The sequence below is a fragment of the Heterodontus francisci genome, chromosome 28 (genome assembly GCF_036365525.1).
Source record: "Heterodontus francisci isolate sHetFra1 chromosome 28, sHetFra1.hap1, whole genome shotgun sequence".
NCBI classification, from domain to species: domain Eukaryota; kingdom Metazoa; phylum Chordata; class Chondrichthyes; order Heterodontiformes; family Heterodontidae; genus Heterodontus; species Heterodontus francisci.
This window is the reverse complement of record NC_090398.1, coordinates 20,967,096-20,984,392: the sequence shown is the minus strand read 5'-3', so window position 1 is coordinate 20,984,392 and position 17,297 is coordinate 20,967,096. Positions and strand designations below refer to the sequence as shown.

At 46.7% G+C, this 17,297-nt stretch overlaps 1 protein-coding gene across 1 annotated transcript in view; it reads right to left on the bottom strand.

The window, feature by feature from the left end:
* The window catches only part of LOC137385124 (NACHT, LRR and PYD domains-containing protein 3-like), a 118,262-nt gene that overhangs the window by 93,336 nt on the left and 7,629 nt on the right, over window positions 1–17,297 (bottom strand). Inside the window, 1 exon segment of the mRNA XM_068059925.1 lies at window positions 2,218–2,313. Within this exon segment, the coding sequence (XP_067916026.1) occupies window positions 2,218–2,281 (64 nt within the window). The 5' untranslated portion in view covers window positions 2,282–2,313.

The following is a 17,297-nucleotide window of genomic DNA, read 5'->3' as shown; positions in this document are numbered from 1 at the left end:
TTATTAAATCAAATTAATTGCCTGAAAGAGTAATAAGCCAGAGGATTGCAGAATTAAGCAAAGGAAGACTAAGAGATTGATAATGAAAGAGAATGTAAGTGTAGATTAGCAAGAGACATAAAACAGATTGTAATTGTCTATAGGGATGTAAATAGGAAGATATTACTGAAAGCAATTATACACCTTTTAGAAGCAAAGACAGGTGAAATTATAATGGGGAATAATTAAATGGTCTTCATGATAAAGAATATTTTTTAAAACTTGCATTTATATAGCACCTTTCATGACCACCAGACACCTCAAAGAGGTGAAAAGATATATTAGCTTTTGTTACAAAGGCATTAAAGTATAAGAATAAAGGAGTCTTAGTCTAATTATACAAGGTATTGGTGAAGCCATGCCTGGACTACTGCGGGCAGTTTTGGTCTCCTTATCTAAGGAAGAACATAGTTGCCCTGGAGAGAGTGCAACGCAGGGTCATTAGACTTGTTCCTGGGATGAAGGGATTGTCCTATGAGGAGAGATTGAGTAGGCCGATATTCCCTGGAGTTCAGAAGAATGAGAGGTGATTGCATTCATAAAATTCATAACAGGTTTGACAGGTTAGAAGCTGAGAACATGTTTCCCCTGAGTGGGAAATCGAGGACATGGGGTCAGTCTCAGAATAATAGGTCAGCCATTTAGGACTGAGATGACAAATTTATTCATTCAAAGGGTTGTGAATCTTTGAAATTCTCTACCTCAGAGAGCTGTAGACACTTTGTTACTGAGAATATTCAAGATGGAAGTTGATCCATTTTGGGTACCATGGGAATTAAGGAATATGGGTTAGTGTAGGAAGATGGAGTTGAAGTAGAAGATCAGCCATGATGTTATTGAATGGTGGAGCAGGCTTAAAGGATCAAATTTCCTATTCCACCTCCTGTTTCTTCTGTTCTTGATGATGGTTCCAACCATGACCATTATCTGCTTTCCCTGGCTTCCCAGAGAAGGTCCCACCCATCACAGGATGTTCTTCCCTCTGACACCAGGGAGGTAACTGACCATTCTGGACCTGCTCAGGGCTGTAGAAGAGTCTGTCTATTGCCCTGACTGTAGAATCTCCCATCACTATCACTCCCCTATTCCTGTGCCCCAACTACCTCTCACACGGACCCACTCGGGGTGGCCTCCTGATCACACACTGTTGCTCAGGAAGACCCTCCTTGATTTAAGCACCTTTCGGGGCTGGGGTTGGAGGTGGATGAGTGGGTGCTAAAAATAGCCCCTCCGTCTAGCACACTGGTTCCTCAGCTCCATCCTGGCTTCAGGCCATTTTCATGGAGACGGGGAGTGGGGGAGGCAGCAGGACTACCCCACCACGTGATGGTTCACCGACAAGTTCACAAAGAGCCTATTGCAGCCAATTAAAGGAGGTCATGGACTGAGTGAGTGATCATCTAGAGGGGCATCATATTGACAGGTGGATGGAGCCCCTGAGCACTGGAACTGTCTAGTAGATTTGGGATTTTCCATTTGGCCTTCAGATCATTGCAGGCAGCGGGAGCCAGTTTAACTGCCTGGAGGCAGCCTCCCAGCAGCAGACCAGGAGGGCCAGTATTCCAGGAAAGTCTAGAGGCCCACCCTGCCAGCCTGGGTGAAGGAGCAGCCACACTCTGCCCAGTCGAGGGGTTCCCCCACTAACAGTGGTGGTTTGGCTGCAAGATCCATTTGTTTTCAATTAAAGTTTTAAAAAGTTGAGGATAGAGAGAGTGCCTCCATTTTGAAGCATTGTCACCCTCTATTACAGCCTGCTACTCCTTTCAAGCTGGACGGCCTCTGACAGACCCTCCAGCTTCGACAGTCTGCCTGCTGTCATTAATTAGACAGTGAGCCTGCCCTCTCTGGCCATTAACTGTCTGGCACAAACTAGGGCTTGTGACTCCTTCCCCCATGGGCGGGTTCGGGACACAGAAACAATCCCAACCACTGTTTCCTTCCCCCGGATGGAAAATCCTGCCTGTTTCTCTCTCCCCCTTACAGTCCCAATACCAGGTATCTACTGGACAGTTCCAGTGCTCAGGGGTTCCATCCACCTGTCAATGTGATGCACCTCTAGATGATCACTCACTCAGTCCCTGTCCTGTTCTTTCTTCCTGTGTAGCTGCAGCTTCCTGCTCAAGACTTGGACACCTTTGGCAGGACAGAAATTATATTTGAAGTATTTTGTGAACCTACCTGTGTCCATTCTCATTCTTGTTGAAGATGTTGGATCTTCTCCGCTGTTTGAACCTTCAGCCATGGTGGTGACAGGCGTTCCCAGATTCTGATATTCTGTAATAAATACAATATTAATAGGAAGGTTACACAGAAATATGAAAATGAGAGGTAGAACAGTGCCTTGTTAAACATGATATCAGTCCCTCCTCCCCCATTAGTACAATAGCTGTTAGCTCCGGGATCGAGCATTTCCCGAGCGTTATGATCCACTCTCCACATCAGGTATGACACAGACAGATGCCCAGTGAATCACTGAATTATTTATGGCACAGAAGGAGGTCATTCAGACCATCGGGTTCATGCCAGCTCTCCATGGAACTATCCATTCAGTCCCACTCCCCCACTCGATCCCCATAGCTCTCAAAGTCTATTTACCACAAGTGGCCATTCAATTTCCTCTTGAAATCATTGATTATCTCTGCTTCCACCTCCCTCGTGTGTAGCGAGTTCCAGTCATTACCACCCACTGTGTAAAAACATTCTTCTTGATATTCCCCCGCTTCTCTTGCCCAAAATCTTCAATCTGTGTTCCCTAGTCGTTGTTCCATCAGTTAATGGGAACAAATGTTCCTTGTCTAACTTATCTAAGCCTATCATAACCTTGGACACTTCTACTAAATCTCCCATCAATCTCCATTGTTCTAACAAGAACAAACCCAGCCCCTCCAACATAACCTAGTAACTAAAATCCCTCATCCCTGGAAGCATTCTGGTAAATCTCCTCTGCACCCACACAAGAACCCTCACTTTAGCCAACTATGCCCACATCCCGTGAAAGAAGGAAACATGGTAACATAAGGCTAAGGAGAGAGTAATGGTCTAAGTGAGTTAGTATCCTTATCTTGGGTATCCATGTGAGGGCACTGAATTTCTTCCGACACTGCAGTAGTGGGCTGTATTTCTGTTTGTGCCAGCCATCAAGCACCTATCTACTCTAATCCCATTTTCCAGCACTTGACCCGTAGCATTGTAGGCGGTGGCATTTCAAGTGCTCGTCTAAATATTTCTTAAATGTTGTGAGGGTTCCAGCCTCTACCACCACTTCAGGCAGTGCGGTCCAGATTCCAACAAGCCTTTGGATGAAAATTTTTTTCCTCAAATCCCCTCTAAACCTCCTGTCCCTTACCTTAAATCTATGCCCCCTTGTTATTGACCCCTCTGCTAAGGGAAAAAGTTTCTTCCTATCTAACCTATCAATGCCCCTCATAATTTTGTACACCTCAATCACGTCCCCCCTCAGCCTTCTATGCTCTAAGGAAAACAACCCAAGCCTTTTCAGTCTCCCTTCATAGCTGAAATGCTCCAGCCCAGGCAACATCCTGGTGAATCTCCTCTGCATCCTCTCCAGTGCAATCACATCCTTAATATAGTGTGGTGCCCAGAACTGTACACAGTACTCCAGCTGTGAACTAACTAGCGTTTTATACAGCTCCATCATAACCTCCCTGCTCTTATATTCTATGCCCAGGCTAATAAAGGCAAGTATCCCATATGCCTTCCTAACACCTTATCTACCTGCCTGTGCTGCTGCCTTCAGTGATCTATGGACAAGTACATCAAGGTCGCTCTGACCCTCTGTACTTCCTAGGGCCCTACCATCTATTGTATATTCCCCTTGCCTTGTTAGTCAACCCAAAATGAATCACCTCACACATATCAGGATTAAATTCCATTTGCCACTGCTCTGCCCATCTTACCAGCTCACTTATATCATCCTGAAATCTAAGGATTTCCTCCTCACTATTTACGACACCACCAACTTTCGTGTCATGTGAACTTACTGATCATACCTCCTTTATTCACGTCGAAATCATTAATGTACAATACAAACAGCAAGGGTCCCAGCACCGATCCCTGTGGTACACCACTGGTCACAGGCTTCCACTCGCAAAAACAACCCTCGACTATTACCCTCTGCCTCCTGCCACTAAGTCAATTTTGGATCCAATTTGCCAAATTGCCCTGGATCCCATTGGTTCTTAACCAATCTCCCATGCGGGACCTTATCAAAAGCCTTACTGAAGTCCATGTAGACTACATCAACTGCTTTACCCTCATCAACACACCTAGTCACCTCCGGCCTGTAATTACCTGGTTTATCCCTACTACCCTCCTTGAATAATGGTACCACATTTGCTGTCCTCCAGTCCTCTGGTACCTCTCCTGAGACCAGAGAGGATTTGAAAATTTGTGTCAGAGCCCCTGCAATCTCCTCTCTTGCCTCACATAGCAGCCTGGGATACACCTCATCTGGGCCTGGGGATTATCCACTTTTAAGCTCACTAAAACTGCTAATACCTCCTCCCTTTCAATGCTAATTTGTTCGTGTTCAAGTATATCATAATCCCCTCTCCCTGATCTCTACACCTACATTGTTCTTCTCCATAGTGAACACAAATGAAAAGTAATAATTTAAAACCTCACCCACGCCCTTTGGCTCCACACACAGATCTGCTACTTTGGACCCTAATAGGCCCTACTCTTTCCCTGGTTACCCTCTTGCCTTTAATATACTGATAAAATCCCGTGGGATTTTCCTTTATCTTGCTCAGTGTTTTTTCATGCTCCCTCTTCGCTCTCCAAATTCCTTTCTTTACTCCTCTAGGGCCGCCACTGTTTTCAGCCCTCTGAATCTGCCATAAGCATCCTTTTTTGTCTTTATCCAATCCTCTATATCCCTTGACATCCAGGATTCCCTGGACTTGTTGGTTCTGCCCTTCACCTTTACTGGAACATGTTGGCCCTGAACTCTCACTATTTCCTTTTTGAATGACTCTCATTAGTCTGATGTAGACTTTCCTACAAGTAGCTGCTTCCTGTCCATTTTGGCCAGATCCTGTTTTATCATATTGAAATCGGCCTTCCCCCAATTCAGTACCTTTATTTCCGGTCTATCTTGGTTGTTTTCCGTAACTACCTTAAATCTTACAGAGTTATGGTCACTATCCCCGAAAGACTCCTCCACTGACACTTCTACCACTTGTCCGACTTCATTCCCTCAGATTAAGTCCAGTACCGTCCCTTCTCTTGTTGGACTTTCTATGTCTTTCTTACTTTTTTGTCTTTCTCAACTCTACAACATCAACCCTCTCCAGAGCTACAGTAGTTTTTTTTTGATTAATACTGCAAACACATCCCTTCTTCTTAACATTCCCGAATACCTTGCAGTCAGGAATATTAAGTTCCCAATTTGCTCCTTCTTGGAATATCTCTGCTACTGCCATTGTATCATTCTCCCATGTGGCGACTTGCACCTACAACTCACCGACCTTATTTACCATGTCACATGTATTCAGGTACCTGCACTCCAAACATGTGACTGCTTCACATTCGGCTGCTGGCCAAACCCTCGTATTACTGCACCATTATTTACACTAATGCTATGTGCCTCTCCCAGTCCTCTGTGCATCTAGTTTCCCCTCACGATATTTCATTCTGGTGCTCATCCCACTGCCCAATTAATTTAAACCGTCCCCCAAAGTACCAATGAACTATACAGTGAGGACACTGATCCCAGCTCCGTTCAGGTGTAACCTTTCCATCTTCTACAGGTCTATCCTGCCCCAGACCTTATCCCATTGTCCCCAGAGTCTGAAACTCTCTCCTGCATCATTTCTCCAGACACACATTAACCTGGAGTACTGTGTTCAGTTCTGGGCACCACATCACAGGAAGGATATATTGGCCTTGGAGGGAGTGCAGCATAGATTTTCTACAGTGATACCTGAACTTCAAAGGTTAAAGTTCAAGGAGCGATTCCAGAAGTTCAGGTTGCATTCCCTGGAAGTAAGAAGGTGATTTGAGTGAAGTTTTCAACATATTATGGGAACGGCTAGGGTAAATAGAAAGATGCCATTTCTGTTGTTTGGAAAATTTAGGATTAGGGGATATAGTCTACAAAATAGAGAATGAGCTGTGGAAACACTTCTACATGTGAGGGGGGTAAAACCTTGGAACTCTCTGCTGCAAACACCAACTGATGCTGGACCAAATGCTAAATTTACACCTCAAATTAATAGATTTTTGTTCTCTAAGCATTTAAAGGGATTTCAGGCAAAGGCAGCAATATGGAGTTAGGTGAAAGATCAGATGAAACTCACATCCCAAGATAGTTTTTTTTCAATCACCTGGTAACATGCTGTCTGATCTCATTGGGTCCATCCTCCCCGGGTTACACACTGTCTGATCACACTAGGTCCATCCTCCCTGGGTTACACACAGTCTGATCTCACAAGGTCCATCCTCCCCGGGTTACACACTGTCTGATCACACTGGGTCCATCCTCCCCGGGTTACACACTGTCTGATCACACTGGGTCCATCCTCCCCAGGTTACACACTGTCTGATCTCACTGGGTCCATCCTCCCCGGGTTACACACTGTCTGATCACACTGGGTCCATCCTCCCCAGGTTACACACTGTCTGATCACACTGGGTCCATCCTCCCCGCGTTACACACTGTCTGATCACACTGGGTCCATCCTCCCCGGGTTACACACTGTCTGATCTCACTGGGTCCATCCTCCCCGGGTTACACACTGTCTGATCTCACAAGGTCTATCCTCCCCGGGTTACACACTGTCTGATCTCACAAGGTCTATCCTCCCCAGGTTACACACTGTCTGATCACACTGGGTCCATCCTCCCCAGGTTACACACTGTCTGATCACACTGGGTCCATCCTCCCCGCGTTACACACTGTCTGATCACACTGGGTCCATCCTCCCCAGGTTACACACTGTCTGATCACACTGGGTCCATCCTCCCCGCGTTACACACTGTCTGATCACACTGGGTCCATCCTCCCCGCGTTACACACTGTCTGATCACATTGGGTCCATCCTCCCCGGGTTACACACTGTCTGATCTCACAAGGTCTATCCTCCCCGGGTTACACACTGTCTGATCTCACAAGGTCCATCCTCCCCGAGTTACACACTGTCTGATCTCACAAGGTCCATCCTCCCCGGGTTACACACTGTCTGATCTCACAAGGTCCATCCTCCCCGGGTTACACACTGTCTGATCACACTGGGTCCATCCTCCCCGGGTTACACACTGTCTGATCACACTGGGTCCATCCTCCCCGGGTTACACACTGTCTGATCTCACTGGGTCCATCCTCCCCGGGTTACACACTGTCTGATCTCACTGGTCCATCCTCCCCAGGTTACACACTGTCTGATCACACTGGGTCCATCCTCCCCGGGTTACACACTGTCTGATCACACTGGGTCCATCCTCCCCGGGTTACACACTGTCTGATCTCACTGGGTCCATCCTCCCCGGGTTACACACTGTCTGATCTCACAAGGTCTATCCTCCCCGGGTTACACACTGTCTGATCTCACAAGGTCCATCCTCCCCGGGTTACACACTGTCTGATCTCACTAGGTCCATCCTCCCCGGGTTACACACTGTCTGAGCACACTGGGTCCATCCTCCCTGGGTTACACACTGTCTGATCTCACAAGGTCCATCCTCCCCGGGTTACACACTGTCTGATCACACTGGGTCCATCCTCCCTGGGTTACACACTGTCTGATCTCACAAGGTCCATCCTCCCCGGGTTACACACTGTCTGATCTCACAAGGTCTATCCTCCCCGGGTTACACACTGTCTGATCTCACAAGGTCCATCCTCCCCGGGTTACACACTGTCTGATCTCACTAGGTCCATCCTCCCCGGGTTACACACTGTCTGATCTCACAAGGTCCATCCTCCCCGGGTTACACACTGTCTGATCTCACAAGGTCCATCCTCCCCGGGTTACACACTGTCTGATCACACTGGGTCCATCCTCCCCGGGTTACACACTGTCTGATCACACTGGGTCCATCCTCCCCGGGTTACACACTGTCTGATCTCACTGGGTCCATCCTCCCCGGGTTACACACTGTCTGATCTCACTGGTCCATCCTCCCCAGGTTACACACTGTCTGATCACACTGGGTCCATCCTCCCCGGGTTACACACTGTCTGATCACACTGGGTCCATCCTCCCCGGGTTACACACTGTCTGATCTCACTGGGTCCATCCTCCCCGGGTTACACACTGTCTGATCTCACAAGGTCCATCCTCCCCGGGTTACACACTGTCTGATCTCACAAGGTCCATCCTCCCCGGGTTACACACTGTCTGATCTCACTAGGTCCATCCTCCCCGGGTTACACACTGTCTGAGCACACTGGGTCCATCCTCCCTGGGTTACACACTGTCTTATCTCATTGGGTCCATCCTCCCCGGGTTACACACTGTCTGAACACACTGGGTCCATCCTCCCCGGGTTACACACTGTCTGATCTCACTGTGTCCATCCTCCCCGGGTTACACACTGTCTGATCTCATTGGGTCCATCCTCCCCGGGTTACACACTGTCTGAACACACTGGGTCCATCCTCCCCGGGTTACACACTGTCTGATCTCATTGGGTCCATCCTCCCCGGGTTACACACTGTCTGATCACACTGGGTCCATCCTCCCCGGGTTACACACTGTCTGATCACACTGGGTCCATCCTCCCCGGGTTACACACTGTCTGATCTCACTGGGTCCATCCTCCCCGGGTTACACACTGTCTGATCACACTGGGTCCATCCTCCCCGGGTTACACACTGTCTGATCTCACTGGGTCCATCCTCCCCGGGTTACACACTGTCTGATCTCACTGGGTCCATCCTCCCCGGGTTACACACTGTCTGATCACACTGGGTCCATCCTCCCCGGGTTACACACTGTCTGATCTCACTGGGTCCATCCTCCCCGGGTTACACACTGTCTGATCTCACTAGGTCCATCCTCCCCGCGTTACACACTGTCTGATCACACTGGGTCCATCTGTAGGGAGGTGGTGGCGTACTGGTATTGTCACTGGACTAGTAACCCAGGGTATTTCTCTGGGGATATGGGTTCAAATCCCACCACAGCAGAAGGTGGAATTTGAATTCAATGAATAAATCTGGAATTTAAAGCTAGTCTAATGATGGCCATGAAACCATTGTCGATTGTTGTAAAAACCCATCTGGTTCACTAATGTCCTTTAGGGAAGAAAATCTGCTGTCCTTACCTGGTCTGGCTGACATGTGACTCCAGATCCACAGCAATGTGGTTGACTCTTACATGCCCTTGAAATGGCCTAGCAAGCCACTCAGTTCAAGGGCAATTGGGGATGGGCAATAAATGCTGGCCTGGCCTGAGACGCCCACATCCCATGAATGAATTTTTTAAAATCTAACCCTCGAATTGGTTGCAGTAACTGTTTAAATTGCTGCGAACATACTGAATTCAATGCCAAAATATTTGATATTTTAGAAGTACAAGGATTGTGAGTATTACAACATACATTTCAGGAGTCCAGGAGTAGGAACATCTGGATTCCTGGAATAAAACTCCAGTGAGTGTTTAAAGGGCTAAAACATGGTCGTTTCATTTCCTGTTGAAAGCAGGTCCCAACAATAACCAGGTGATTTGTGTTGAACGAGTACAGCAATGAATCTACAATGTAACAGAACAAACACTGTTCTCAGTTTAATAAAAACCCTCGGTCGAGGCTGGGAGCTGGATCAGGTGACCATTGAGAACTCTTTATTCTGACAGAACACAAAGTAATTACATTTAAATCAAGTTTAAAAATATATCCTGTAAAAATAACATGATTATAATTTTATCACCAGTTAATGATCAATCATTACATCCAATATTATGTGTTAAATTGAGAAACAGATGTAACAATGGGAAATAAGTGTGATTAGTAAAACCCAGATTTTGGTTGAAACCTGTCAGTTTATTAATTTATTTTATTTCCGGGTTTTCATCGGTGGAGCCGGAAATTCTCCAACTTCTCTACAAACTGCAGATTAACCCAACCAGACCAAACCCTCTATTAACACTGTATCTTAACACTATATTACACTATTAATACTATAACTATATTAATACCATCACTTTATTAATCCAAAATCTCTCTATATTGATGCTATTTTACTCGATATTAATACGATACAATACTGTAAATGTTCCTCACCATCACTCAGAGACCAACCACGTCGTGAACCCGGAAGAAAGGCTTTACTGTGCGCTTGCGCAATAGCAAGGCTAAACTTGCGCCTGCGCCGTCGTGGAGATCTGACTGCGCCTGCGCGGCAGCAGAGGCTGCGGAGGACCCTGGAATTCCGAAAGTTAAAAAAAGGCTGAAATAAAAGCAAAATACTGCAGATGCTGGAAATCTGAAATAAAAACGAGAAATGCTGGAACCACTCAGCAGGTCTGGCAGCATCTGTGGAAAGAAAAGCAGAGTTAACGTTTCGGGCCAGTGACCCTACTTCGGAAATGCAGCATGTGCCACCAAAACGTCACAGGCTGCGCCTTCAGGCAGCTGCCAGGACTAAGGATGGCACTGCTCAAATAATCACACGGAGGCAACCTGACCTAAACACATGGCAGCGCACAATGGTCGGACGGAGAGATCGAGTGAGCGAGAAGGCCGGGGTCGGGGAGGGATGGAGCGGCCGAAAGCGCGGAGCAGCAAGGGAGGCTGGGGGGAGCGGAGCAGCCGGAGAGAGCAGCGAGGTGGAGGAGGGGAGCAGAGCTTGACGCATGCGTGAATACCCGTTGGCATTGCATAGCTGGAAGCGTAAAGCGCACGCGCAGAGGCTGACCAGCCGCATTGCCCGAAGATGCACACGTCACGTGATGACGTCATCGGCGCACGCACTAACCAGTCATGGCAAGTCGGAATGCACCGCATGTGCAGAGAGCAGGGGACCGTTGGCGCATGTGCACACGTTGGCGCAGCCTGATGATGTCATCGGCTGGCTGCGTTGTCAGGAATCACAAAGTCGGATGTTGTGGAGGAAATGGCAATGGGAACATGGAGAGTCAACACCAACAGCTGCTGGACTAAAACAAACAAAATAAAATACAGGATCACTGACCTGAAACATTAACTCTGCTTCTCTCTCCACAGATGCTGCCAGACCTGCTGAGGATTTCCAGCATTTCTTGTTTTTATTTCAGATTTCCAGCATCTGCAGTATTTTGCTTTTATTTTAGTGTTTAATTCACTGCCACTTCTCCAGGAATGCCCACCTTGAAGAAGTTCTGCTCTTCTCTCCGACGGGATTTTCATTTGTCTCTTTTACCTTGTTCACCTTCGTTGTTTTCTCTCTCTCTCCCCTGGTGTTTGATAAAGTCTCTACCAAAACCCGTTTGCACAGTCACATCTCTTTCCTCAGTGACTGTCTCCGGCCCCGACTTATTCCATGTGGATTCCAACTGAACTTTCATCCTTCATGTTTTGAATCCACCCAGGATTACAGGTATCTCCGAGAAATACAACGTTCCTCGGACTGCTGTTCTCACCGCATCCTGAGATCCACACTCAGTGCTATGTGCCGCCACATGTACACACTGAACCTCTCTCTCCAGAAGCACCGCCTCACCTTATCTCAAAGCTGTTCTACTCTGCAGTTTCACCTCATCTTTCGTCTTATCCGACGCATTAACAAAAAACTTTTGAACTTCCTTTCAGATATTAAGGAACGCAAGCTCCGGCAGCTGATGGGGACGAATGCCCCTCCAGCTCCCTCTTCCCCTTCACTTCCCTCTGACCCCACCCTCTCTGATCTGACCCCTTGCCATGTATTCACTATACCCTCTGACCTCCCCCTCTCTGATGCGGAATGTTCTCTTTTGGGCCTCCTTATCTCGAGAGACAATGGATATGCGCCTGGAGGTGGTCAGTGGTTTGTGAAGCAGCGCCTGGAGTGGCTATAAAGGCCAATTCTAGAGTGACAGGCTCTTCCACAGGTGCTGCAGAGAAATTTGTTTGTCGGAGCTGTTGCAAAGTTGGCTCTCCCCTTGCGCCTCTGTCTTTTTTCCTGCCAACTACTAAGTCTCTTCGACTCGCCACAATTTAGCCCTGTCTTTATGGCTGCCCGCCAATGTTCTGCACTCAGCAAAAGACTCAGTTTTATCCCCTTACGTCCTCACCTCAATGAATTTCGCCCTCGGCATGTTGTTGAGCTCTTCTTCCGTTGCCTTCACCTCCGGGCTCACCTCTTTGACCAGGAGTCCTCCCACTGACCAGCAGACCCATTCACCCACCTCCATCATTCTCCCTCTACCTGGACCCCTCCCTCTGGCTTCTTACCCGCCTTTGATCTTTTCATTGAAAACTGTCGGCAAAACATCGGCCATCTCAATTTCTCTGCCGCCCCACCACCACCGCCCCCCCCCCACCCCCTTCACTCACTCTAATCTGTCCCCCTTTGAACTTGCTGAACTCCGTTCTCTCAGGTCTAACCTCAACATTGTCATAAAACCTGCAGACAAGGGTGGTGCTGTTGTTGTCTGGCGTACCAATCTCTACCTTGCAGAGGCTCAGCGCCAACTCTCAGACACTTCTTCCTACTTCCCCCAGACCATGACCCCAGCATCGAAAATCAAGCTATTGTACACAGGACTGTCACTGACCTCATCACCTCCGGAGATCTTCCCTCTACAGGTTCCAACCTCATAGTCCCGCAACCCCAGACAGCCTGCTTCTACCTCCTTCCTAAAATCCACAAACAGGACTGTCCCAGCAGCCCATTGGGTCAGCCTGCTCCTGCCCCACTGAACGTATTTCTTCCTCTCTTGACTGTATCTTTTCTTCCCTGGTCCAGTCTCTTCCCACCGACATCCGTGACTGTTCTGACACATACGGCATTTTGACAATTTCCAGTTTCCTGTCCCGAACCGCCTCCTCTTCACTATGGACATCCAATCACTCGACACCTCCATCCCCCACCAGGATGGTTTGAGAGCTCTCTGCGTCTTCCTGAACAGAGGCCCAACCAGTCCCCATCCACCACCACCCTCCTCCGCCTGGCTAAACTTGTTCCCAAATTGATCAACTTCTCATTCAACTCCACTCACTTCCTTCAAGTAAAAGGTGTTGCTATGGGTACCCGCATGGGTCCTAGTTATGCCTGTCTTTTTGTGGGATATGTCGAACATTCCATGTTCCAGTCCTACTCAGGCCCCTCCCCCGACTCTTTGTCCCGTACATTGATGACTGTATTGGTGTCATTTCCTACTCCCGTCCCAAAATGGAAAACTTTAAATCAACTTTGCTTCCAATATCCACCTAACTCTCACCTTTACATGGTTCCTCTCCGACACTTCCTTTCCCTTCCTTGACTTCTCTGTTTCCATCTCTGGGGATGGGTTATCTACTAATATTCATTATAAGCCCACCGACTCCCACACCTACCTCGACTACACTTCTTCACACCCTGCCTCCTGTAAAGACTCCATTCCAGTCGCCCAGTCTCTCTGTCTTAGACGCGTCTGCTCTGATGATGCAACCTTTCTTGACAGTGTTTCTGATATGTCTTCCTTTCTGCTCAACCGAGGATTACCCCCCACTGTGGTTGACAGGGCCCTCAAACATATCCGGTCCATTTCCCACACCTCTATCCTCACCCATTCCCCTCCCTCCCTGCGACAGGGTTCCCCTTGTCCTCACTTTCCATCCCACCAGCCTCCGCATCCAAAGGATCATCCTCCGCCATTTCCATCACGTCCAGCGTGATGCCACTACCAAACGCATCTTCCCCTCCCTTCCCTGACAGCATTCGGAAGGGATCGTTCCCTCGTGACACCGTGGTACACTCCTCCATTACCCCCACCACCTTGTCCCCTTCCCACGGCACCTTTCCCTGTAATCGCAGGGGTACCTGACCTTTTACCTCCTTGCTCCTCACTATCCCCAAACACTCCTTTCAGGTGAAGCAGCGATTTACTTGTACTTCTTTCAATTTAGTACACTGTATTCGCTGCTGACAATTTGGTTGCCTCTACATTGGAGAGACCAATGGCAGATTGGGTTACCGCTTTACGGAACACCTCCACTCAGTCCGAAAGCATGTCTCCAAGCTTCTGCTTGCTGGCCATTTCAGCACACCCCACTGCTCTCATGCCCACATCTCTGTCCTGGGATTGCTGCAGTGTTCCAGTGAACATCAACGCAAGCTCGAGGAACAGCATCTCAGTTACTGATTAGGCACACTACAGCCTGCCGGACTGAACATTGTGTTCAATAATTTCAGAGTATGATGGCCCCCCCCCTATTTATTTTTAGTTATTTTTTCTTCTTTTTTCTTTGTTCCGCTTTAGGCAAAACACAGCCTGTAGGCAATGTAGATTTTCTGCTGAGAGGGGAGACATATCCTTCCTTCATGGAGAGCACACTTTGCTGGTCAGCCAGATCAAACCAGTTCGTAGCCAGTTCTTACACACAGTCAAACTGATACAATATGACATGTGACTGCCTCTCCCTTGCTGTTGCTTAGGAACAGGCTTGCACCACGCACACACCCTTCCCAGAGATTAAAACTTCTTTCAGTCTTAAAGGCACACTGAGTCCCCTTAATTTTTTTTTAAAACTGCTCTGACACACTGGACTAATAATCCAGAGGTCCAGGGTAATGCCCTGGAGACTTGGGTTCAAATCCCACCATGGCAGCTGGTGGAATTTAAATTTAATAAAGTAATAAAAAATCTTGAATTGAAAGCTAGTCTCAGTAATGGTGTCATGAAATTCTCATCAAATGTTGTAAAACACCATCTGGTTCACGAATGCCCTTTAAGGAAGGAAATCTGCCATCCTTACCAGATTTGGCCTACATGTGACTCCAGACCACAGCAATGTGGATGACCCTTAACTGCCCTCTGAAATAGCCTCGCAAGTCATTCAGTTGTCAAGGGCAATGAGGGATGGGTAACAAATGCTGGCCTTCCCAGTGACACCCACATCCCATGAAATAAAAAAAAATGACTTAGATGAAGGGACCAAGTGTATTTCAGCCAAATTTGCTGAAGATATAAAGAGAGGGTGGAAAGCAAGTTGTGAGAGGACACAGTCTTCAAAGGGATACAGATAGGTTGAGTGAGTAGGCAAACATTTGTCAGATTGAGTATAATGTGGGAAAATGTGAGATTGTCCATTTTGATGTGAAGAATAGAAATGTAGAATATATAAATGAAGAGAGACTGCAAAGTACTGCAGTACAGATGGATCTGGGCGACCTTGATGTGAACCACAATAAGTGAGCTTGCAGGTACAGCAAGTAATTAGGAAGGCAAACAGAATGTTGGCATTTATTGCAAGGGGGATGGAGGAGAAACGTGTGAAAGTCTTGCTACAACTGTACAGGGTACTGATGAGATCACACCTAGAGTTTTAGTACAGTTTTAGCTTCTGTATTTAAGGAGAAATATACTTGCATTGGAAGCAGTTCAGAGAAGGTTCATTAGGTTGATTCCTGGGATGAAGGTGTTGGCTTATTGGAAAAGTTGAGCTTATACTCATTGGAGTTTAGAGGAATTAAATGTGATCTTATCAAAACATATACGATTCTGAGAGGGCTTGACAGGGTAGATGCTGAGATAATGTTTTCCCCTCCTGAGGTAATCTAGAACTAGGGGACACAGTTTAAAATGAAGGGGTCTACCATTTAAGACAGAGATTAGGAGGAATTTCTTCTCTGAGGGTTGTTAATCTTTGGAAAGCACTTCCCCAGAGTGCAGTGGAGGCCCGGTCATTGAATATATTGTCATGGTCCTGAAGTATTTTTTCCAGAAATATGCGGTTTGCCTTTAAGGCTTGCAAAGAATCAGTATTGCTTTAAAATGCAGCAAGCCTCAGGAGTTATAGGAAGGTGCATTTTCGTTGCCTGAGAAACAGCCATTTGGAGACTGCGATTCAAAGGGTGCATTCTTGTTACCATCGATATAGCCACTGGGAGTGAATGTTAAGCGATACATTTGTTAACATTCAATTTTGAACTGGCTTTTTAGTTGAAGACAGTTTGTTCTAACAGAACACAGACACAGAGGACACAGACACAGACAGCTGGTGTTAGCACCTGGAAAAAGAGCTCTCTACCATTTAAACTGAAGGAAGAGGATTTTTGTCTGTTTAATTATCTCAAAATTCTAAAAAAATAGCCAAGACAGAACAGAGATCTCTGGTAATTTAAACTGAAGGAAGGAAAGTTAGACTGTGACAATGTATTATCCGTCAAAAACTCTAAAGTCTGATTGATTCTACTGAAAATGTTTGCAAGTCATTAATTGTTGAAATTCGCTGGAGAAGGAAGCAACATTCAGTGAGGACTTCATGCAACATTCGGTGAGGACTTCAAGCAACAATGGACTGTTAATTTGCAAGGACTCTATTTTAAATGTTACTTATATCTTCATAGTGTTTAAGAATTTTTAAAAATTAAACAGTTAATTTGTTGATTTAAAGGCACCTGATTTGATTAGCCTCATTCGGGGGTTAATAGACGGTACAATTTGGCTGGGTCTTTCTTTAATTTGGAAAGTTTTTAAATTATATGTTAGGCAATCTGTGGAGCGACGGGATTGAATTATCAGTGCGTGTCTCCCACCACAATCAGAATAATATATTTTGATTGGGGGCTTTGACAGGAGCGGTCAGTCTAACATATTTATTGGGTTTCTCATCTGGGATTTGAATTATATTAGTTGGAGGGCTCGCTCAAGATTTGAATCACAAATTAATTGGGTTTCTGGATTTGAATCATATCTTCAAGGCTGAGTTGGACTGATTTTTGATCTACAGGGGATTTAAGGGTTACGGGGTGGGGTGGAAGGGGTCAGGCAGGAAAGTGAAGTTACGGCCACAATCAGATCAGTCATGATCTTATTGAATGGTGGAGCAGGCTCGAGGGGCTGAATGGCCTGCTCCTATTTCTTATGAATGAAGGTTCACGAGATTGCCTCCTGAGATGGGCACAGTCTATAAGGAGAGATTGAGTAGAATGAAGCCTATATTCTTTGGAGTTTAGAAAAGGTGATCTCATTGAAACATATAAAATTCTTAGGTGGCTTGATAGGGTAGATGCTGAGAGGCTGCTTGCCCTAGCTGAAGAGTCTAGAACTAGAGATCATAGTAGCAAGATAAGGGGTGGTACATTGAGAACTGAAATGAGCAGAAATTTCTTCAGTCTGAGGGTTGTGAATCTA